Raw genomic sequence first — 25,547 nt, 5'->3', positions numbered from 1 at the left:
CTGATTTGTAATGGAATCCAACAGACTGACTCCTATCAGGTAGTCTGATTTGTAATGGAATCCAACAGACTGACTCCTATCAGGTAGTCTGATTTGTAATGGAATCCAACAGACTGACTCCTATCAGGTAGTCTGATTTGTAATGGAATCCAACAGACTGACTCCTATCAGGTAGTCTGATTTGTAATGGAATCCAACAGACTGACTCCTATCAGGTAGTCTGATTTGTAATGGAATCCAACAGACTGACTCCTATCAAACTATTACAAGATGACTTAATTAATATAACTCAATTTTCCAATAAATCAGATTACTGACTTAAACTGATACTGTATTTCATAGATTTTGATGGAATATAAAATGTTGTCACATTTATGGTCAATGAACACCGAACTCGGTCTATGCCATCCCTGCGACTTCGGTGAAGATTCCTTTGGGTTTGGGTTTCATCTGATCGTCTTCTCCAACCGTGTCTTGTACCATCTGTATCAGATAATAGTACATCATGTGACAAAATACACACTTCTCATTGGCTACTAAGTAATATGCCAGCAATCACTTATCTAACAGATAATAGTACATCATGTGACAAAATACACACTTCTCATTGGCTACTCATGTAGGTAATAAGCCGGAATAGTGCCCATGAATTCCAGCATTACTGAAGTAGAGCGATACTTGACATGAATTAATCAAATAAAAGGTGCTGTGATTGAATGATATCATAAGGCTGCGCTCTACCAAGATGTCAAATGGTGGGGAGGTTGTGATTTATGAAAATAGCTCCTACTTTTTTAAGCTTATGAAACTAGATATCCTTGATAGCCGGCCACATAATACTGACAATGGGAGAAAGTGTTCTCCCATACTTCACAGGGATATCCCGTGGTTGCTAGGGGAAAGATATTTCTATCTTACACAGGGGTGTAAGACAGCTCACATGCGCTAGACAATAACGTGACGTCATCAATACATGCCACGTAACTGCGGCGCGCATTGTAGATGACGTCATCAATTTTGACGCATAACGACGTTCCTGCGATCATGGCGCGATGAAAAAGCTGGAAACCAAGTGGAATTTCATCATTTTTTCTACTAAGTATGGGAGAAAAAGAATCAACAATGGGTCTGTGAAGTGGACAGGGATATCTCAACCCTGTCCACTTCACAGACCCATGTAAGATTCTATTAATCTCTTACCCCAGACAGTGGTATCCACAATTTAACTGGTGTGAGATTTTTATACCTCACTCTAGGGTAAAGACAAGCTACACGAGATCTTTGCACATGCTCAATATGGTAACAGATCCACAAAAGGAGTGAGACAGGAAATCTCAACCATCGGGATAAGATTCATAAGCTGTCAATCACTAAGCAAAGCCTCGTGTTTGACCACTTAAGAATCTAACCCCTCAGGTTTAGATTCTCCTGTTTCATCCCAATGGTGGTGACAGATTTTACTAGTCCCATCTTTAAGTACAGTGTAGCTGACTTTTTGCTAGACATACAAGGTACCATATTCATTGAGAACATCATGGCCCAATAATACCTGTCTGGCCTCTACATGACTCGTCTATCTCTTCCCCGCCCCCCAACCCCCCCAACCCCTCAGGACACTATGCCCCAGTAATCCCCGTACCTGTCTAGCCTCGACACGACTGGTCTCTCCCCCCCCCCAACCCCTGAGGACACAATGCCCCAGTAATCCCCGTACCTGTCTAGCCTCGACACGACTGGTCTCTCCCCACCCCCCAAACCCGAGGACACTATGCCCCAGTAATCCCGTACCTGTCTAGCCTCGACACAACTCATGTCTCCACCCCCACTGAGGACACTTAGCCCCAGTAATCCCCGTACCTGTCTAGCCTCGACACGACTCGTCTCTTCCCCCCCCCAACCCCCCCAACCCCTGAGGACACTATGCCCCAGTAATCCCCGTACCTGTCTAGCCTCAACACGACTCATGTCTCCGCGCCCCCCAAACCCCTGAGGACACTATGCCCCCGTAATCCCCGTACCTGTCTAGCCTCGACACGACTCATGTCTCCGCGACCCCCAAACCCCTGAGGACACTATGCCCCAGTAATCCCCGTACCTGTCTAGCCTCGACACGACTCATGTCTCAGCCCCCACTGAGGACACTATGCCCCAGTAATCCCCGTACCTGTCTAGCCTCGACACGACTCATGTCTCCGCGCCCCACCCCTGAGGACACTTTGCCCCAGTAATCCCCGTACCTGTCTAGCCTCGACACGACTCATGTCTCCGCGCCCCATCAGTAGACTGATCAGCTGCTCCGTACGGATGTCGGGGTGCTTCACCACCAGGCCCTGGAAAACATCAATATGCTAATTAGCCAGTGCTTCTCTCTTGTTCATATCTACTGCTTAATAAACTATGATTCCTAATCAAAATAGTATGTGTAAACCAGATGTTCCCAGGACCAGTATATCTGGCCAGGAGAAGACTAAGATAGCCTATATCTAATCCTATTAACATTTCAACATCTTTTTGTCAATCAAATAGTTGGAAATGGAATATTTGGCCAGTATAGCCAGGTGTCTGGATAATATACAGTCAGGTTTTAATTACTATCAATTAAGAAGGAAAATGCCATACAATTATGGCTCAATTCAAAGGGATCTGGTTATATTGTATAACAAATATCAAAGTTCCCTTGAAAGATCTGGTAATTATTTGAGAATTAAAAGGAAGATTATATGGTCATTTCAGTTTTCTTCAAAAATCACTTAAAGTTAGACATTAAATGCATATTAAAGGTAATGTTAATATCGTATTGTGAGACCTTTTTCATTCTTTTTTTGTAATTTGCCTACCGTGATTTCAAGCTGCATCATTGACGTGTCTCGAAGTTTCCACACCTCAGCCAGTAACTTTAAGGGTCCAAAATCTGTCTCTCCCTAAAATTTACACAAGTAAAGTTAAAAAGGATTCCTTTAGTTCATTAAATATAAATGGAACTAATCCATGCACCACATATAACGTTTGTGCGGGACTAGTATCTCCAGTGGTGATGGAACCTAACTCTTTGTAACCCTCCTGCTGAAATGACATTAGCGCGGGATATCATCTTTTAGCGTCATTCCATCACCAATAGAAACAATAGCCCCACACAAATGTTATCAGGAATCACATGGGCCTTAACGGTCATCTGACTATTAGTACAATACAACATAATCGTTTAAAGATTTTAGCCTATTTGACCACTGTGACCTTGATTGAAGGTCAAGGTAATTCATTTGAACAAACTTGGTAGTCCTTCATCCCAGCATGCTACATGCCCAATATCAGTACCCTGGGCCTTCTGGTTCTTAAGAAGAATTCATTTAAAGATTTTAGCCTATTTGTCCCTCGTGACCTTGAATGAAGATCAAGGTCATTCATTTGGACAAACTTGGTAGCCCTTCATCCCAGCATGCCACAGGCCTAATATCAGGTCTCTAGGCCTCATAGTTATTCACAAGAATTTGTTTAAATGATTTTAGCCTATTTGACCCCTGTGACCTTGAATGAAGGTCAAGGTCATTTATTTGAACTAACTTGGTAGCCCTTCATCCCAGCATCCTACAGGCCAAATATCAGTACCCTGGGCCTTCTGGTTCTTGAGAAGAAGTTGTTTAAAGATTTTAGCCTTTTTGACCCCCGTGACCTTGAATGAAGGTTAAGGTCATTCATTTGAACAAACTTGGTAGCCCTTCATCCAAGCATGTCACAGTCCAAATATCAGTACCCTGGGCCTTCTGGTTCTTGAGAAGAAGTTGTTTAAAGATTTTAGCCTATTTGACCCTCGTGACCTTGAATGAAGGTCAAGGTCATTTATTTGAACAAACTTGGTAGCCCTTTATCCCAGCATCCTACAGGGCAAATATCAGTACCCTGGGCCTTCTGGTTCTTGAGAAGAAGTTGTTTAAAGATTTTAGCCTTTTTGACCCTCGTGACCTTGAATGAAGGTCAAGGTCATTTATTTGAACAAACTTGGTAGCCCTTCATCCCAGCATCCTACAGGGCAAATATCAGTACCCTGGGCCTTCTGGTTCTTGAGAAGAAGTTGTTTAAAGATTTTAGCCTATTTGACCCTCGTGACCTTGAATGAAGGTCAATGTCATTTATTTGAACAAACTTGGTAGCCCTTCATTCCAGCATGCCACAGGCCTAATATCAGGTCTCTAGGCCTCTTAGTTATTCACAAGAAGTTGTTTAAAGATTTTAGCCTATTTGACCCTCGTGACCTTGAATGAAGGTCAATGTCATTTATTTGAACAAACTTGGTAGCCCTTCATCCCAGCATGCCACAGGCCTAATATCAGGTCTCTAGGCCTCTTAGTTATTCACAAGAGGTTATTTAAAGGATTTTAGCCTATTTGACCAGTTTGACCTTGAATGAAGGTCAAGGTCATTTATTTGAACAAACTTGGTAGCCCTTCATCCCAGCATCCTACAGGGCAAATATCAGTACCCTGGGCCTTCTGGTTCTTGAGAAGAAGTTGTTTAAAGATTTTAGCCTTTTTGACCCCTGTGACCTTGATTGAAGGTCAAGGTCATTCATTTGAACAAACTTGGTAGCCCTTCATCCAAGCATGTCACAGGCCCAATATCAGTACCCTGGGCCTTCTGGTTCTTGAGAAGAAGTTGTTTAAAGATTTTAGCCTATTTGACCCTCAAGACCTTGAATGAAGGTCAAGGTCATTTATTTGAACAAACTTAGTAGCCCTTCATCCCAGCATGCTACAGGCCTAATATCAGGTCTCTAGGCCTCTTAGTTATTCACAAGAAGTTATTTAAAGGATTTTAGCCTATTTGACCCCTGTGACCTTGAATGAAGGTCAAGGTCATTTATTTGAACAAACTTGGTAGCCCTTCATCCCAGCATCCTACAGGGCAAATATCAGTACCCTGGGCCTTCTGGTTCTTGAGAAGAAGTTGTTTAAAGATTTTAGCCTATTTGACCCTCGTGACCTTGAATGAAGGTCAAGGTCATTTATTTGAACAAACTTGGTAGCCCTTCATCCCAGCATGCCACAGGCCTAATATCAGGTCTCTAGGCCTCTTAGTTATTCACAAGAAGTTGTTTAAAGGATTTTAGCCTATTTGACCCTCGTGACCTTGAATGAAGGTCAAGGTCATTTATTCGAACAAACTTGGTAGCCCTTCATCCCAGCATCCTACAGGGCAAATATCAGTACCCTGGGCCTTCTGGTTCTTGAGAAGAAGTTGTTTAAAAATTTTAGCCTTTTTGACCCCTGTGACCTTGAATGAAGGTCAAGGTCATTCATTTGAACAAACTTGGTAGCCCTCCATCCCAGCAACCTACACAGCCAAATATGAGTACCCTGGGCCTTCTGGTTCTTGAGAAGAAGTCGTTTGAATAAAAAGTTTACGCACGGCGCACGGCGGACGGCGCACGGCGGACGGCGCACGGCGGACGGCGGACGGCGGACGGCGCACGGCGCACGGCGCACGACGACGGACGGTGCATGATGACAATAGGTCATCCTGACCCTTCGGGTCAGATGACCTAACAAACTTGGTAGCCCTTCATCCCAGCATGCCACAGGCCTAATATCAGGTCTCTAGGCCTCTTAGTTATTCACAAGAAGTTATTTAAAGGGTTTTAGCCTATTTGACCAGTGTGACCTTGAATGAAGGTCAAGGTCATTTATTTGAACAAACTTGGTAGCCCTTCATCCCAGCATCCTACAGGGCAAATATCAGTACCCTGGGCCTTCTGGTTCTTGAGAAGAAATTGTTTAAAGATTTTAGCCTTTTTGACCCCTGTGACCTTGATTGAAGGTCAAGGTCATTCATTTGAACAAACTTGGTAGCCCTTCATCCAAGCATGTCACAGGCCCAATATCAGTACCCTGGGCCTTCTGGTTCTTGAGAAGAAGCTGTTTAAAGATTTTAGCCTATTTGACCCTCGAGACCTTGAATGAAGGTCAAGGTCATTTATTTGAACAAACTTGGTAGCCCTTCATCCCAGCATGCCACAGGCCTAATATCAGGTCTCTAGGCCTCTTAGTTATTCACAAGAAGTTGTTTAAAGGATTTTAGCCTATTTGACCCTCGTGACCTTGAATGAAGGTCAAGGTCATTTATTCGAACAAACTTGGTAGCCCTTCATCCCAGCATCCTACAGGGCAAATATCAGTACTCTGGGCCTTCTGGTTCTTGAGAAGAAGTTGTTTAAAATTTTTAGCCTTTTTGACCCCTGTGACCTTGAATGAAGGTCAAGGTCATTCATTTGAACAAACTTGGTAGCCCTCCATCCAAGCAACCTACACGCCAAATATGAGTACCCTGGGCCTTCTGGTTCTTGAGAAGAAGTCGTTTGAATAAAAAGTTTACGCACGGCGCACGGCGGACGGCGGACGGCGGACGGCGCACGGCGCACGGCGCACGGCGCACGACGACGGACGGTGCATGATGACAATAGGTCATCCTGACCCTTCGGGTCAGATGACCTAAAAATCTTATCTGGAATCACATGATACATGTACATGAATAGGTATTTTGACAGACATATACTTTCCTGGAAAATTACAGTAATCAGATATGGAGTTTGTAAAAGAAAAGCATGTTCATTCAATAAATACAACACTTACTGCTTTAGTGCTGCCGTACTTAGTAAACAATTCCTTCAGTTTGTCGGCCTCTGTACAGATCTTGTCGGCGACCGGTTTACGCTCGGTGTAGTTCTTCAGCTGTAACTTCCTGTAATAATTAGTCATAAGAACTATAATCCATCAGATAACAATATTGGAATTAAGTTTATCTGCTTTACAGTATGATGTAATTAACTTGCCATCTCTTATTATCTTTTCTCTTATAATAACTGTTAGGCAAAAACATATTTGTTTTATTACATAATGAGTTCTATATTAATCTCAATCTTTACTCATTTCATTATTAGGACTTTGAGTCTTATAAACAAAATGAATCTGATATCATTATTCTTCAATATCTTCAATATTTTCTAATTTTAACTGTAATGATGGAATGATTCTTGTAATACACTTACTTGGACAATATGGCCTTGATGTACTCCCGTAACAGTCTACGACGCGCCTCGACCACTAGTCCTACACTGAAGGGCTCCTTGAGGTGGACAAAATCTCCGCTGTAGTCCGCCCAGGTGGCATAGATTATATCTACACAGTGTGAGCCTTGGCACCTGGAATGGTAATAATAGGAATTCATGGCATCATTTATAACTAACATGGTTAACATGTAGTAATACGCCTTGGCACCTAGAATGGTAATAACAGGAATTCATGGCATCATTTATAACTAACATGGTTAACATTTAGTAATACGCCTTGGCACCTAGAATGGTAATAACAGGAATTCATGGCATCATTTATAACTAACATGGTTAACATTTAGTAATACGCCTTGGCACCTGGAATGGTAATAACAGGAACTCATGGCATCATTTATAACAACCATGATTAACATTTAGTAATACTGCAAACTTTTTTCTCTACAACATAGTTTTTTTTTGCATTTTCATGCCTTACGACTTTTTCAGAGGAATTTAATTTCACGATTTTCAGTTTTATGATTCTACTGCACCACCAAAAAAGGGTAGAGACAAGGTTTTGAAGAAAAACAAGAGGCCCATGGGCCTTAACGGTCATCTGACTATTAGTACAACACAATGTAGTCGTTTAAAGATTTTTACTTTTTTGACCCCTGTGACCTTGAATGAAGGTCAAGGTCATTCATTTGAACAAACTTAGTAGCCCTTCATCCCAGCATGCTACAGGCCAAATATCAGTACCCTGGGCCTTCTGGGTCTTGAGAAGAAGTCGTTTAAAGATTTTAGCCTTTTGACCTCTTTGACCTTGAATGAAGATTAAGATCATTCATTTCAACAAACTTGATAGCCCTTCATCCAAGCATGTTACGGGCCCAATATCAGATCTCTAGGCCTCTTAGTTTTTCACATGAAGCCTCTTAGTTATTCACATGAAGTTGTTTAAAGGATTTTTAGCCTTTTTGACCCCTGTGACCTTGAATGAAGGTCAAGGTCATTCATTTGAACAAACTTGGTAGCCCTTTGTCCCAGCATGCTACAGGCCAAATATCAGTACCCTGGGCCTTTCGATATTGAGAAGAAGTCGTTTGAATAAAAAGTTTAAGCACGCGCACGGCGCCGGCGCACGACGACGGATGGTGCATGACGACAATAGGTTATCCTGACCCTTCGGGTCAGATGACCTAAAAATTGAATTTCTAAAAATAACATAGTTACATAACAAGTTTCATATATCAATCCTAGCTTAGTGAAACATAAATTACATGTATTGATCAATTCATTCTGTGTAGTACCCTATATATCTACCTGTACACTTACTTACATACTGTGTAGTGCCCTATATATTTACCTGTACACTTACTTACATACTGTGTAGTGCCCTATATATTTACCTGTACACTTACTTACATACTGTGTAGTGCCCTATATATTTACCTGTACACTTACTTACATACTGTGTAGTGCCCTATATATTTACCTGTACACTTACTTACATACTGTGTAGTGCCCTATATATTTACCTGTACACTTACTTACAATCTGTGTAGTGCCCTATATATTTACCTGTACACTTACTTACATACTGTGTAGTGCACTATATATTTACCTGTACACTTACTTACAATCTGTGTAGTGCCCTATATATTTACCTGTACACTTACTTACATACTGTGTAGTGCCCTATATATTTACCTGTACACTTACTTACATACTGTGTAGTGCCCTATATATTTACCTGTACACTTACCTACATACTGTGTAGTACCCTATATATTTACCTGTACACTTACCATGCTTTTGTGAGGAGTTCGTCGATACATTTACTGTTACGTAGATCAATCCAGACCTCGTCCAGGAGGATGCTACACCTGAAAATCCATTATTTATAAAAACTGTTGTTATTGTATATAATGAGACATGTTTAATACTGTTCTATAAATGTCACAAAATGATAATTTGAAGAATAAACTGATACCATACTTTTAAATAGCGCAATGAATTTTTGCACGAAACTGATTTTAATTGAAGCTTAATGTTTAAGTGTGGTTTATTGCATTGAAAGACTGGAATGGATATACTTCTGTTGTACTCACTTAGGCATATACGTATGCGTATACATACACACATATATAATATACATCTTGTTAGAGGTACGAGAGTTTGTATAGGGCCGTGTGCAAAGCAGCCCAGAACCTCTGGGAGCCAAGTCACGTGATCGGTCAGATTTCGCCCAGGGCTGACCAGCAGCAGAACCAAACCATAATTAACTTTTCAATCTTTCATCATCTTCCCTTATATCATCTTTAGACTGCACCATTTTCTTGTGAAGCATGGATTAATATTCGATCTTTACTACACAACGATCGTGTGTATTAGTGATTTTTATTGACGCTCACAAAGGGTCCAAAAAAGAGACAAAGAACTGGTGATACTACGCTGGATATGGACAATCATTTGAACTGGGGTAAAGTTAAACTTCGCCATGAACTTTCCTTGGTTGGCGTAGTGACTTCTCCTACATTTACTCTAAGTACACTACGAAATCTGTATGTGGATAATGTTTTAAACAGATTGAGGAATAACTTTTCATCACAGACGACGAACAGTGTTCCGATGTTACGGAGACAGTCAAGAATTCCGAGACCTACAAACTTTACAGGTCCTACGTCGGACACAATTCGAGTAGATACGGTACAGTCAAGATTGACTGCAAATATTTCTCCAGAAGAATCAACAGTGCGTGATTACAACTATGTGCCCTATGTTACAGTGCGCGACGATCATGAACAAAGAGGTGATTCGGTCAGTGCGCGCAACGATATAATTGATTGGGGACACTCAGCTGTTTAACTGCTTCTTATGGATTTTTGATGCATACATCAATCTTCCCAAAGAAAGTCGCATTATTCATTTACATTATAATCATAACAATAAGAACTTATCACAGTATTTACAACCAACGTTGTACAGTATACACAGTTATACTGGGGAATTTTACAAACTGTTGAGTTTCCAATACTTGGTATCGGTACATACATACTTTATCACACATTTACAACCAACGTTGTACAGTATACACAGTTATACTGGGGAATTTTACAAACTGTTGAGTTTCCAATACTTGGTATCGGTACATACATACTTTATCACACATTTACAACCAACGTTGTACAGTATACACAGTTATACTGGGGAATTTTACAAACTGTTGAGTTTCCAATACTTGGTATCGGTACATACATACTTTATCACACATTTACAACCATCGTTGTACGGTATATCATGTATACTGATGAGATTGCACTCCAGTGGTACAATTTCCTAATGTGTGATAATTTATGATATGTATATATGTTTTAAGTATGTGTGAGGAATTCTGCAACCATCGTTGTAGCGCTGCACCAGCTGTAGTGGTAGATTATTTACCCCACGGGTAGAGATCTCAATTCTAAGCCATACATATATAGATAATTATACTGTACTTATATTGTAGTATTAGTTATTTGTTTAACTTCAGTTCTATCATCAAAACAGCTGAGTCAGTCTTCAAGCCAAATTATTTTTATATCACAGCAACAGTTACTAATATCTAACTATTTCAGAATCATCATTATGATTATGAGTTCATTTTGTCATTATGTATATATATCTTTATAGCAATACAATGTTCAGAACTGAATCTAATGTCTTTGTTTTTAATGCCATAAAAGTTAGTACATGAACATAATGAATTTTTGAAAAAGTTAGTAGTAGTCCAATATCTGTGATAAATTTAGTCAATCATAATATTGTAAATATACATATTTCAGCTGTAGTCTTGCTCTGCTTATTTGCATGTTTAATCGGTATTGATAAGGCCAAAAAGCTGATTAAGACTACAACCTGTATCTACATTAAGACTTACCCCAGGTTTCCTATCTGTTTGAACCTGTATCTACATTATGACTTACCCCAGATTTCCAATCTATTTGAACCTGTATCTACATTAAGACTTACCCCAGGTTTCCTATCTGTTTGAACCTGTATTTACATTATGACTTACCCAAGATTTCCAATCTATTTGAACCTGTATCTACATTAAGACTTACCCCAGGTTTCCTATCTGTTTGAACCTGTATCTACATTAAGACTTACCCCAGGTTTCCTATCTGTTTGAACCTGTATCTACATTAAGACTTACCCCAGATTTCCTATCTGTTTGAACCTGTATCTACATTAAGACTTACCCCAGGTTTCCAATCTATTTGAACCCGTATCTACATTAAGACTTACCCCTGGTTTCCTATCTGTTGGAACCTGTATCTACATTATGACTTACCCCAGATTTCCAATCTATTTGAACCTGTATCTACATTAAGACTTACCCCAGGTTTCCACATTAAGACTTACCCCAGGTTTCCTATCTGTTTGAACCTGTATCTACATTAAGACTTACCCCAGGTTTTCACATTAAGACTTACCCCAGGTTTTCACATTAAGACTTACCCCAGGTTTCCTATCTGTTTGAACCTGTCCGTCAGTAGCTGGAAGCGATCCTTTCTGATGTTATCCTCGTCCTCCTCCAGACGATCATCAAACTCTTCCTTCAGGTATCGCTTCCTTAACTCCTTCATGTAGTCACAGAACGCGATGGTGTTGTTGATGTTAGCTATCTATAAAGCAAAGGAGCCAGCAGGTTAGTTTTTATAATCTAAACAACAGCTATAATGCTAATTGATGAACACTTTCCTGTATATTATATGTGAAGATGTCTTTGTGTTTTTGGAGTATCAGGATATTCAGATCGTGATCTGATATTATGGCCTAAATTAAAGTGGAATATCACTGAAACATACTGGTCCAGATGTGAACATTCCAGTGACTGATGTTATCAAAGTTATCACTTAAAACATACTACCAAAAACATTGAGTAGACATGGAAGTATTAATCTGTAATGGGTCAATTACATGTACTATAGAATTTTAGAATAAGATCCTTTGCATGGTGTGAAACAAAAACAGTATGAGTATTTTGGTATTATGTATTACATAAACACTTACCAGATAATGAATAAAGAACTTTGGTTCACTTCTGTCCATCATGTGTCTCTCCTTGTAACTTTGAATCTCACCTGAAAACAAGACATGGACGTACTTTTATAAAACTAGTATGTGTAAGCTGTAACTGTTTTGTTATAATATTCAGTTTGCAGTGAACCAGCGGGTTCCAGCATACAGTGGAACTTGGTTGATAAGAACTCGGATAATTTGAAAACCCGGCTTAATAGGAAGTTCTTTACCGGCCCCAGCCGAATTCCCTCTTTATATTTGTTTAAAGAAATCGGATAATTCGAATTCGGAAAACTCAAAGAACTTGGATAATACGAAGTAAATTTTGGATCCGAATGACAAATATCATACTTAAAATATTCTTATAACTCGAAATGAGATTTTTTGGACAACGAGATCGCCAAAAACGCCAATTTCTTTTTCATAAATCTGCCGTAGAACGGCATTTTAAAATATATGTCTCGGTTTTATTGTTATAATATTGCAACTACCAAAGTTTTATCTCGGTCCCTTCGAGTTCGTATTAACAGAGTTCCACTGTATTTGGCATATTAGGTAAACTAATAAAGACTAGGATCAAATGAATAAACTCATACAGTTTTTGTGTGTGCTTACTTTGATATTCCTTTGCAAACATGTTCAATTCATCAGCAAACAATTCTAAAACTTTCTTCACCAGGTCTTCTCCTATCATCTGTGCCACTTGGAGCTGTAATAATACAAGAGGTTTAAAAAGCTAGTGTTTGTGGAGATTTTATTTTCACAGATTTGTGACACATTAACATTAAAATTTCATCTGTAAAATAATATTACTACTCCTGAAGCTATATAATGTTATCTATATTATTTTGTTACAATTCATTCTTGCAATTTTCGTAATTTTAACTGCAAATGAAAATGAACAACCACTGTATGATATAAACCTTTCAATGTTGAACACACCAAAATTTACGGATCGCCATCTGAGATTTTATGACTCAGATATAAAAGACTCACATTCTGTTCCATCATCTGGAACAGGATGACTGGCAGTGATGTGGAGTAGAATCCGTCACCATCAGCATCCGGGTGTTCTTCTCGGAACCAGTCCTACGAAATAAAGTCAAGATAAAAATCAATACAGATTCCTACGAAATAAAGTCAAGATAAAAATCAATACAGATTCCTACGAAATAAAGTAAAGATAAAAATCAATACAGATTCCTACGAAATAAAGTAAAGATAAAAATCAATACAGATTCCTACGAAATAAAGTAAAGATAAAAATCAATACAGATTCCTACGAAATAAAGTAAAGATAAAAATCAATACAGATTCCAGTTATACAAGAGGGTTAGTTTTATATAAAAACTCTGGGTAACAATAACTTCTATTTTCAGTAACATCAAGTAACAAATGGTAAGATTTATTACACACTGTATAACAAATTATTTGTGATATAGATAAAAATTGTAAAACAATGAAATTGATGATATAGAAATTATCATTTCTTATATTTTTTTTCATATCATTTCCTTGTTCCATAGTAACCATGGAAATCAAGAAATGTTCTACACAAGAGAATTTCATGTTATATAGTAGCTAATCAAACAGATTTCTATCCCTAAAACAAATGAAAATTTCATAACTAGCCAGATATACTGGCCAGAATTATTGACCTCTGGTCCACTTACCTTTTTATCCTGTACCAGGGAGTTCTTGGTCCAGTCCATGATATTTGACCTCATGTTCTTCCTCTGGTCCACTTACCTTTTTATCCTGTACCAGGGAGTTCTTGGTCCAGTCCATGATATTTGACCTCATGTTCTTCCTCTGGTCCACTTACCTTTTTATCCTGTACCAGGGAGTTCTTGGTCCAGTCCATGATATTTGACCTCATGTTCTTCCTCTGGTCCACTTACCTTTTTATCCTGTACCAGGGAGTTCTTGGTCCAGTCCATGATATTTGACCTCATGTTCTTTAAGTACTGGTTCTGTAGGTCGTCAATAACAGTCGGCTCCAACAGTGGACCCAAGGCTTTGATGTCAATGTTCAGTTCAGGGTGTTTCAGGAGTTCTGGGGAACTGGAATGAAATAGCAGATACATAGACTTTTTTTATTTTGTTTCAGGCATTTCAAAGAAGATTTAGCAGTTCCTACAACACTTCAACCTACTCCTGGGTTAATTACAAGAAACTGAAAAGTTCTATACTCTCAGTAAAACTACCGGAATGATGAAAAGATACAGTACAATTACTTTTATTTAAAAGGGATAAAAAACTTGTGGGCAAGGTAAGTTCTCACCAAACTTGAATACCCACGAATTAAATGGAAAGATTGACAAGAAAGGCAACCCGCAAAGCGTAAATTGTAAGTATCAATTTGAAAGAGTAAATCACAAAATGCTCCCCCATCCCACACACACAAAAATTTAAGCAACCATATACAGTATTGGAGAAGTTGAAATAAAATATATAATTTAAAACATGTCTTACTTGTAAGCGTTAATCCAGCTGAGTAGTGTAACATACTCATTACCCTCTAAACCCTGTGCAATCATGTCGCCTATCTGTAAACCAATCATGGGTAAAGGGAAATAACTCTTGGTTATAGCTGGAAAACTTCAAATATACATTTGTTGTGTTTATGAATATTTGATTTCACAAATTCAAATTCATCATTTCGTGAATATGTAAGCACATGAAAATAATTAATTTTTCTTTGTTTTCATACTAAATCTGACTTGCTGATTGGTCTATTCTTTTTCTTTATACCTCTATATCGAAATAATCCAAAAAGTGTGGTTTAAAAAAAAAAGACGTCGTCGTGATATTCATTATGATGAATGTGATTTGTGTCAAAATTTTCATGTACTTAGAAAAGCATTTATTTGTAACTCTTGAGTCTAAGACTAATGGTATGACATCAAAGACGGTCAGTTATATTTCCACACCTGTACATCAATGTACATTGTATACTTACATGACTTGCTATTCCAGCATGGTACATCAATGTACATTGTATACTTACATGACTGGCTATTCCAGCATGGTACATCTTCACATACTTATCAACAATGGCATACGATGGTGGGAAAACAGGAGGTAGCAGTGTCTGAAAATAACAACAAAATTATTTTATTTGTTTAGTTTAATGTCCTGTTAACAGCCAGGGTCATGTAAGAATGTGCCAGGTCTGATGGTGGAGTAAAAACCAGAGTGCCTGGAGAAAAACCATCGACCAGCAGTCAGTACCTGGCAACTTCCCCACACCGGATTCAAACTCGTAACTCTGAGGTGAAGGGCTTGTGGTAATATATCAAGACATCTTAGCCACTATGGCCCCAACACAAATTATCTGATGGACCAGAGTAAAGGACCAAAAAATAACTTTTCTGAAGAAATAGTTTAAAAGATTTCACTTATCTGATATATTGCTGAAAATAAATTATGAAGCTTCATATACAGAGAGAGAAATCATCAGAAAACCATGTCACCTTGGCAACACGAAGATCATCGATCATAAGTTGACGTGTGATCTCAAGATGACGGACCAGCCACATTTTGTTAGTATCTCTATCCTCCATCTGGTTACCTTCAATTCTACAATACACAACAGAATCAATAAACATACAGGGTACCTATTATACTAAGCAATAAACATACAGGGTACCTATTATACTAAGCAATAAACATACAGGGTACCTATTATACTAAGCAATAAACATACAGGATACCTATTATACTAAGCAATAAACATACAGGATACCTATTATACTAAGCAATAAACATACAGGGTACCTATTATACTAAGCAATAAACATACAGGATACCTATTATACTAAGCAATAAACATACAGGGTACCTATTATACTAAGCAATAAACATACAGGGTACCTATTATACTAAGCAATAAACATACAGGGTACCTATTATACTAAGCAATAAACATACAGGATACCTATTATACTAAGCAATAAACATACAGGGTACCTATTATACTAAGCAATAAACATACAGGGTACCTATTATACTAAGCAATAAACATACAGGGTACCTTTTATACTAAGCAATAAACATACAGGATACCTATTATACTAAGCAATAAACATACAGGATACCTATTATACTAAGCAATAAACATACAGGGTACCTATTATACTAAGCAATAAACATACAGGGTACCTATTATACTAAGCAATAAACATACAGGATACCTATTATACTAATCAATAAACATACAGGATACCTATTATACTAAGCAATAAACATACAGGATACCTATTATACTAATCAATAAACATACAGGGTACCTATTATACTAAGCAATAAACATACAGGGTACATATTATACTAAGCAATAAACATACAGGGTACCTATTATACTAAGCAATAAACATACAGGGTACATATTATATACTAAGCAATAAACATACAGGGTACCTATTATATTAAGCAATAAACATACAGGGTACCTATTATACTAAGCAATAAACATACAGGATACCTATTATACTAAGCAATAAACATACAGGGTACCTATTATACTAAGCAATAAACATACAGGATACCTATTATACTAATCAATAAACATACAGGGTACCTATTATACTAATCAATAAACATACAGGGTACCTATTATACTAAGCAATAAACATACAGGATACCTATTATACTAATCAATAAACATACAGGATACCTATTATACTTATCAATAAACATACAGGATACCTATTATACTAAGCAATAAACATACAGGATACCTATTATACTAATCAATAAACATACAGGGTACCTATTATACTAAGCAATAAACATACAGGATACCTATTATACTAATCAATAAACATACAGGATACCTATTATACTAAGCAATAAACATACAGGATACCTATTATACTAAGCAATAAACATACAGGGTACCTATTATACTAAGCAATAAACATACAGGATACCTATTATACTAAGCAATAAACATACAGGGTACCTATTATACTAAGCAATAAACATACAGGGTACCTATTTTACTAAGCAATAAACATACAGGATACCTATTATACTAAGCAATAAACAAACAGGGTACCTATTATACTAATCAATAAACAAACAGGGTACCTATTATACTAAGCAATAAACATACAGGGTACCTATTATACTAAGCAATAAACATACAGGGTACCTATTATACTAAGCAATAAACATACAGGGTACCTATTATACTAAGCAATAAACATACAGGATACCTATTATACCTAGTATGCTGTGAGAGCATGAAAAAATAGAATGTCATGACAAACTAAAACTGATTTTATTAATATCCAGTCATTACAATACCAATATGTGAGTTTTTCATTTATTTGTTGATTAAAGAATATCAACTTTCTATGATCCTTTAATGACAAATGATTACAACTAAAATATCTTGTTATTTTTTTTAATTAGTCCATACCTAGCTAGTATGCTAGATGAACAGGTTAAAAATACCTTTTTTGGCTCAGTCTATCTAAATCAAACTTTTGTGTAAATCTAGACTAGGATCATACTTTAAGAAAGGTTAAAAAAGAAATGGTTTAGTTTAAAATTATATCCATATAGATTTACAGAATTTAAGTTTGCTAAAAATAAAAATTCCTGTTAGACACTTACTTATATGTAATGGTGCGTTCCAGAATCTCAAAGGTTTTCTGTTTCCACCTCTTTGGTCGTCCCACGGGAAGGAAACCAGTTTGTTCTTTCCTCTTCATTACAATCTCATCTCGTCTATATTATATAAAAGATGTTAGCTGAATCAGTATACTGTAAAAGTACTTACCGGTATTTTGGTACGCAGTGATGAATTTGTGCATCATAATAATTTCTCTATCAAAGACATGCATAAAATCCAATCAGCACAATGTTATTTTAGCCTGAGATGATGTAATAACTATCAGGTACAGTAACATTTTTTCCAGGTTGAGAAAAATCCTTTGAATGTCCAGACTAAGGTACAACAGGCTTACACTCTGATGATTGAGGCATTGAAATGTTGGCAGTAACGTCTAACTCACATTTGTAACCCAAAGCTCCTGAACGTTTAGATCTCAAATTTGATTAACAAGATGGACCGTTAACTGTTAGGATCATTTAGTCGTTCAAGGATGTACCAGGTTTAGGAGGTAGGGCATACATGGTGTATCAAAAAAAAAAACCATTGACCAGCAGTCAGAACTTGACAACTGCCCCATATGGGATTCAAACTTGCAACCCAGAGGTGGAGGGCTTTTGGTGATATATCAGGACATCTTAACCACAGGGAGACTACACCCCAAACAGTATTAAAGCATGTGAGAGTCTGAAGGTGAAAGTACACATAATACAGGTAACCAAATACCCTTATAAGGAAATCTTTGGAAACTACGAAACTCTGGTAGCCTTGGTTACCACTGGTAGCCTTAGTTACCACTGGTAGCCTTAGTTACCTCTGGTAGCCTTGGTTACCACTGGTAGCCTTAGTTACTACTGGTAGCCTTGGTTACCACTGAGTCACCCAATCACCCTTCAGTTTACTTACTTCTCCTCTCTCTCTATTATACGTAGAGCTGTGACAATGAGGGTCGGTTCTCGTCGTACAGTGATGAGTACCCTGCCCATAATGATCCACAACTGTTTCCCTAGGTCCTCAGAAAGCTTCTCTACATCCTTAAAATACTTTGTGAGAGTCTGAAACAACCAATAAAACACTGATAGCATTACCTTTATGTAAACACAAGAACATTCCTTATATATGTGTGAGAGGGAGCCAATCTTTATAAGTAAGTGACCAACATTCAATGCCATATCGGACTCATTCTCTTATACAGTTTATCTCAGTAATTGTAGATGCACCTATGAGTCATCAGATATGAGCATCCTCGATGCACCTGGTGTTGCTGTTCCACCCCTGGACTATCTCATGGTAAAACTAAAGGCATCAAAAGAACTTTATAATGGTACACTGTAGTTGACTGTGTGGCTTTGAAGTCGGGCGTCGCTGTCTTAATAGTCAACAAAGCAAGTCTTTGTAGGCCTGTGATTGGTCAGATTTTTTTTCCCTTCTGAACTGCCTTCAGTTTTACTATGAGATAGACCAGGGATGGATATAACATCAGTAATAGTAACCCCTGGAGTACCGAGGATGGATATAAGTTGCAGAAGGATTATCGAAATGATCAAGGACACAATGCCAAAATTACATCCCTGTATCTCATCTTATATTTATATATTTATAGACACAATGCCAAAATTACATCCCTGTATCTCATCTTATATTTACATATTTATGGACACAATGCCAAAATTACATCCCTGTATCTCATCTTATATTTATATACTCATTTATAGGAAATACAAATTGAAGTTATGTTATTATACCATGATAGAACCTGTGAAGGGATGCTTACATTATTATCTGTTGGAGACTTCTGTGGCTGTTTATGAAGTTCAAACATAAGGTCATCTCGTGCCATCTCAAGGTCAGTGAGACTGTCAGAAAGTAAATAATGAAACATCCTCATGTACATAAATTATATACTTTGTATACTAGGCTAGGTATAACTTACTATCAGTTACATGCAAATTAAAATTGCTTTTAAAATACTATTTGAGTCATATTTTGATAGTGTGCAGCATGTTAATATCTGAATGTTTAACAGTTTCAATAATAACCAAAGAGAGATAATTGATTGTATATATTCCAACAGGTGGTAGCTTAGGCCGTTTTCGATTATGCTGTTTGACTGGTTGGACCTAGTTGTTCGTTTATGAATTAAAGATGGACCTGGTGATTTTATATTGTTTTCAGATGAGCCTTGACAAAGCCCTCACAGGCCTGTATCATAAACTGCAGGTTTGTCAAGATTTATACTTGAAATAAAGACTTTTACAAATGGTCGAACCAGTTGTTCTGAATGAACGAAAACAGTCTTTAGTTCTTTGTCAGGGGATGTAATTTGTTCAAGGGGAGATCACTTACTGTTTGTTTGTCAAGGGAGATAACTTACTGTTTATGTGCCTGTAGAAGTTTACTTTCATTAATAAATTCAGCTGTCTTCCTCACACTTTCAGGTACAGTAAAGATGTGCTTCAGATTTTCCATGGCAGAACCAAGCTGTTTGAAAATACAGATAAAATGATAAACTATTCTCCTTCAAAGGAACAATTTTCTTCTAAAATTCCATTAAATTACACAAAAGAGCTTACATCTGCAGTAATTTTGCAACCCTCCTGACATTACAACTCTCAAGGAAATCTGTGCAGACAACTTCCATAGTTCAGATTTTGTTGTAATTTTATCTTAATGACTTTTTCTTGTTTTCTCATTCTTGATTTTTCACAAAACTGTAGCAGAATTTTCAATCTATTTATTCTACTTAACTCAGAGAAAGGGACATGATCCAATATTCTTGACAAACAGACTCAGTTATGCAGAATTGATCTTTATGTAACAGAATTTTGTACAAGTCTGCGTCTGCCATAAAACATCTGACCTCAATTAGAAGGTAAATCTCTGAAGTTCAGTTCCAATATGGCTTTTTGTATAACCCTGATATATAGGGTTCAAGAAATACTTCTACACTGATGATATTCTACAAACTATAGGGCACAAACAAAACAGATTATCATGTTCAATGCTTACCTGACAAAAACTGTTGTTTTCTTTGTTTACAGAACTCAGTTTATCTTTCAATGGCTGGATAGATTTATAGGTCTCTTCTACTACATCCAAACTGAAAAGGTCAAACAAAAATATAACACATCATCTAAATCATTGTATTAAAATTCTGACAAAGATTCAATCATGTAAAGATATCATTCTTTATATTTGTATCAACATGCTTTTTCATGTATCAAACATTTATCTTTTAAGGATATGACTGTTCTATATTTCTTTGTAAATGTTTTTCTTTTAATTGGCTGAGACTTCAACACAATATCCACTGTAACCTTGATATGCCATGTTTACATATCCAAGGTAACCATGATATCCCAGGTTTACATATCCAAGGTAACCATGATATCCCAGGTTTACATATCCAAGGTAACCATGATATCCCAGGTTTACATATCCAAGGTAACCTTGATATCCCAGGTTTACATATCCAAGGTAACCTTGATATCCCAGGTTTACATATCCAAGGTAACCATGATATCCCAGGTTTACATATCCAAGGTAACCATGATATCCCAGGTTTACATATCCAAGGTAACCATGATATCCCAGGTTTACATATCCAAGGTAACCATGATATCCCAGGTTTACATATCCAAGGTAACCTTGATATCCCAGGTTTACATATCCACGGTAACCTTGATATCCCAGGTTTACATATCCAAGGTAACCATGATATCCCAGGTTTACATATCCAAGGTAACCTTGATATCCCAGGTTTACATATCCATGGTAACCTTGATATCCCAGGTTTACATATCCAAGGTAACCTTGATATCCCAGGTTTACATATCCAAGGTAACCATGATATCCCAGGTTTACATATCCATGATAACCTTGATATCCCAGGTTTACATATCCAAGGTAACCTTGATATCCAAGGTTTACATATCCAAGGTAAACATGATATCCAAGGTTTACATATCCAAGGTAACCATGATATCCCAGGTTTACATATCCAAGGTAACCATGATATCCCAGGTTTACATATCCAAGGTAACCATGATATCCCAGGTTTACATATCCAAGGTAACCATGATACCCAGGTTTACATATCCAAGGTAACCATAATATCCCAGGTTTACATATCCATGATAACCTTGATATCCCAGATTTACATATCCATGATAACCTTGATATCCCAGGTTTACATATCCAAGGTAACCTTGTTATCCCAGGTTTACATATCCAAGGTAACCATGATATCCCATGTTTACATATCCACAGTTACCTTGATATCCCAGGTTTACATATCCATGATAACCTTGATATCCGAGGTTTACATATCCAAGGTAACCATGATATCCCAGGTTTACATATCCAAGGTAACCTTGATATCCCAGGTTTACATATCCAAGGTAACCATGATATCCCAGGTTTACATATCCAAGGTAACCTTGATATCCCATGTTTACATATCCACGGTAACCTTGATATCCCAGGTTTACATATCCATGATAACCTTGATATCCCAGGTTTACATATCCAAGGTAACCTTGATATCCCAGGTTTACATATCCATGATAACCTTGATATCCCAGGTTTACATATCCAAGGTAACCTTAATATGCCATGTTTACATATCCAAGGTAACCATGATATCCCAGGTTTACATATCCATGATAACCTTGATATCCTAGGTTTACATATCAATGATAACCTTGATATCCTAGGTTTACATATCCATGGTAACCTTGATATCCCATTATACATAACTGACCACCACAATAGGTATTTTCCTATATTTGTTAATGAAAACTACCTTTGTTTGATTTCGTAAACATCCTGGAGGGCACTCTGTAGCTGGTTCAGGCCCGTCCTGACACCATCTAACTGAGATTGGACGGCAGACTTCAACATGGTATCCACTGAAGCCTTCAAAGTAAAGTAAAATATATATGTATTATACAAGTAACAAATATACACCTAGAATACATTGTTGTCATCATCATTTATATCATTGTTATGTAGCTTAAATTAAAAAACAAGAGATCCATTTTCAAAAGATATACAGTCCATTTTTTCATCAGTAACTAAAACAATCTGATTAAACCATGACATGTACCTGTAGTCAGGACAGAAGTGAAAAGCCAAGATCATATGGGACAGGTTTTTTCCAGGCACTCCGGTTTCCTTCCACTCTATGACCCTCACATACTTACATCTTGGCTAATTGGAAGTAGTTTGTATAAGTTATATAGCTACTTTCACAATTGAATATGTAAAATAAATATTTTTAATTCATATTTATAAAATAGGTTTACCTTTTTACGGGTCATTCTCCTCTTGTATTGGTCAACTCGCTCCAACTGTTCAGGCCTCTAAATATTAGGAATAATTCAGTAAACACTAATGTAACTGTATAATATCATTAATCTTAAGCAAACCTTCACATAAAATATATGATCTTAAAATTCTAACACTGAAAATAACAGTTATTTTTTATCAGTGTACATGTATTAAAGTCAGAGCTTATAGATTGTTTTTTATCATTTATAATTATACCTCACAACTGATTGCAAACAAACAAACATTGACTATTTCATAAAAACAAGATCAAGTAAACTGTTAAATTCAACATAGATGGGTCAATCAATAGACAGAAATTATTGTAAGCACCCAGTAACCTCCCCCCTAATTTACTGGTAGTATAAAGACAGACAAAGCATGATGGCTATAGAAGACCTGAAAACCTTTCAGGTCAGATGACCTTATATATAACACAATTTATGTGATAATGGTCTAAACAAATTTAAAACACACAATCAGCTAGAAATATAAAAGTTGTCTGAAAGAACAGTGTTCCTATAGCTAACACACCATACCTGTAGTATACTAGCGATTCGCTTGGTTGCTGAAGCCTTCGCTTCCTCCTCCATACGCCCAAGGTCGAGCGGTGCTGGTGGACTTAAGGTCATTTCTCCAGGCATTTTGTTGTATTATGATTACTGAGGTATAGACTAGTCCTTGTTACAACTCTGCTCAACACCTACAAATAAAACAAACAAACACTTAGTACATGGCGTTTGTCATCCTCAATATTCATGTACTATTTCATGTACTATCTTTAATTGTACTATTTCATCTACTATATCTCATGTACTATTTCATGTACTATCTCATGTAGACATGCACTATTTCATGTGACATTTCAAGTTCCCAGAGCTAAACCACAAACCTACAGTCAGTACAATATTAACATGGTAACTGCCAAATATGGGTTTGAAATTTGGATGTCTGTGTCAGTAAAATTGGAGGCAGTTCAGGGGGAAAAACTGACCAATCACAGATCAGCAAAGACTCCTTTGAAGATATTACAGAGAGAGTGGTTGATGCCCAACTTCAAAGCAACATAGTCAAGGGGTGGATACAATGTCAGTGATGGTAACCCCTGGAGTATTGAGAATAGGTGAAGGGTGATCATGGTTGAGACATATCTCATAATTCAGATTAAAATAAGTGTCCGGATTGAGCTTAGGGTTTTATCTTGTTTTATGTTTTAACCCTATCAATATCTATGGTCATATGTAGATTTTATTAGGGCAGGGATCAATCTAGGTTTTGGGGGAAACTGCCCTTTTTCAAAATTGGGGAAAAGTTTGGCGAAATATAGGGGAATTTGAATCCTCTTGTTTTGGTCCAAAATTATATTCATTTTGACGAAAAATACTGTAAAACAACAAATTTTATTTTAAGATTTAGTAAAGCAAGATTTTAGGCTCAATAATGAAAAATTTGAGTTTATTATAAAATATGCAGTAGCTGTATGATAAATATGAAGAAATTTGCAAACAAAAGTCTGAAAAAAAAATGAATAATAAGTCACAGGGGAAATTGTGTTACAAAAAACAGTGATTTTTTAGCTTCAAATGGGGAATTTTTTAATCTTCAGGGGAATTTTTTAAATCTTCAGGGGAATTCATTCCTTGTGGGGAAATTTACCCATAAACGGTAATAAATCAGAGCTAGATTGATCCCAGTAGGGGATGGTAGAACCACAAGTACCCATAGCTAAACCACAAACCTACAGTCAGTACAATAGTAACATGGAACTCGTCACTTTTGTTATTTGCCATCAGACGTCAGCTCATATTCAAATTACGGAACTGATAAATAAGCAAACTTTTCTTACTAGCAAAATCATATATTCTGTTATCAGCAGAGGAAAAGTGTCAACACACACCACAATTACCATGAACAAAAGAAACGACTGATTTTGGGAATGAGAAGCGAAAAATACAAAAACATGTGTTGCTGTTCGAGCACTCCTGTTCGAGCACCGATCAGATGAGTCTAGTGGTCAGCTTGAAATGTTTCAATAAAATTTACCATTTAAGATTCAAGAATGTATATTCGTTCAAAAGAACGACGCGTCTAGATCATATATGTATTCACAAATAGGCCTTTATGCGTGTGATGGGGCATCTCAGACATCTGCACATATATTAGGCCTAGGTATCGCCAATACAATCTTCCAATGTAAAAAGAAAGAAGTGAAGGGCCGAGTCAGCTTGCAGAGCTTCACGTTTTGTATCGCACGGCGACTCCACGTATGGTTTTCAAAGCAAGACTTACATGTTTACGAGTAAACACAATATAGTACTGACTGCTACATTCAAACACAGCTACAAAGTTCTCAATTTGTCAGATATCTTAAATCCATCAGACCAACGTTGACGTTTGTTTATATCCTGACATCCTACTTCCGCTTTCCGCCGTTTGTCGTCTCGCGACTTCACGCCGTGTAGTCACGTGATCGTCGTTTATTAACGT

General features: G+C 37.2%; 1 protein-coding gene across 1 annotated transcript; it reads right to left on the bottom strand.

Annotated features, from left to right (window-relative positions):
- Positions 1-123: 123 nt before the first annotated feature.
- On the bottom strand, positions 124-25,505 carry LOC138309408 (exocyst complex component 3-like). Its single transcript, XM_069250596.1, has 23 exons — positions 25,350-25,505; positions 23,600-23,763; positions 23,039-23,095; positions 22,537-22,649; positions 20,742-20,832; positions 20,107-20,213; positions 19,507-19,588; positions 18,639-18,787; positions 17,735-17,848; positions 15,586-15,691; positions 15,120-15,203; positions 14,585-14,658; positions 14,011-14,173; positions 13,106-13,198; positions 12,725-12,818; positions 12,101-12,171; positions 11,546-11,712; positions 8,851-8,928; positions 7,040-7,192; positions 6,624-6,732; positions 2,838-2,921; positions 2,238-2,330; positions 124-483 (listed from the first exon to the last, which is right to left on the bottom strand). The coding sequence occupies exons 2-23, from the start codon at positions 23,702-23,704 to the stop codon at positions 400-402; spliced, it is 2,271 nt and encodes a 756-aa protein (XP_069106697.1). The 5' UTR covers positions 23,705-23,763; positions 25,350-25,505; the 3' UTR covers positions 124-399.
- Positions 25,506-25,547: the final 42 nt, after the last annotated feature.

The sequence above is a fragment of the Argopecten irradians genome, chromosome 15 (assembly GCF_041381155.1).
Source record: "Argopecten irradians isolate NY chromosome 15, Ai_NY, whole genome shotgun sequence".
Classification (NCBI taxonomy): Eukaryota; Metazoa; Mollusca; class Bivalvia; order Pectinida; family Pectinidae; genus Argopecten; species Argopecten irradians.
Note: the sequence above shows the minus strand (reverse complement) of the source record. Positions and strands in the feature narration are given on the sequence as shown.

What these genes read in the sequence shown, in the direction of transcription:
- LOC138309408 (XM_069250596.1), bottom strand. Translation starts at nt 23,704, where the DNA reads ATGCCTGGAGAAATGACCTTAAGTCCACCAGCACCGCTCGACCTTGGG. An exon ending in GTTTACGAAATCAAACAAAG is followed by an intron (nt 20,833 to 22,536) that starts GTAGTTTTCATT and finishes TGACCTTTTCAG; the next exon opens with TTTGGATGTAGTAGAAGAGA. An exon ending in AGTCTCCAACAGATAATAAT is followed by an intron (nt 18,788 to 19,506) that starts GTAAGCATCCCT and finishes TGGTTGTTTCAG; the next exon opens with ACTCTCACAAAGTATTTTAA.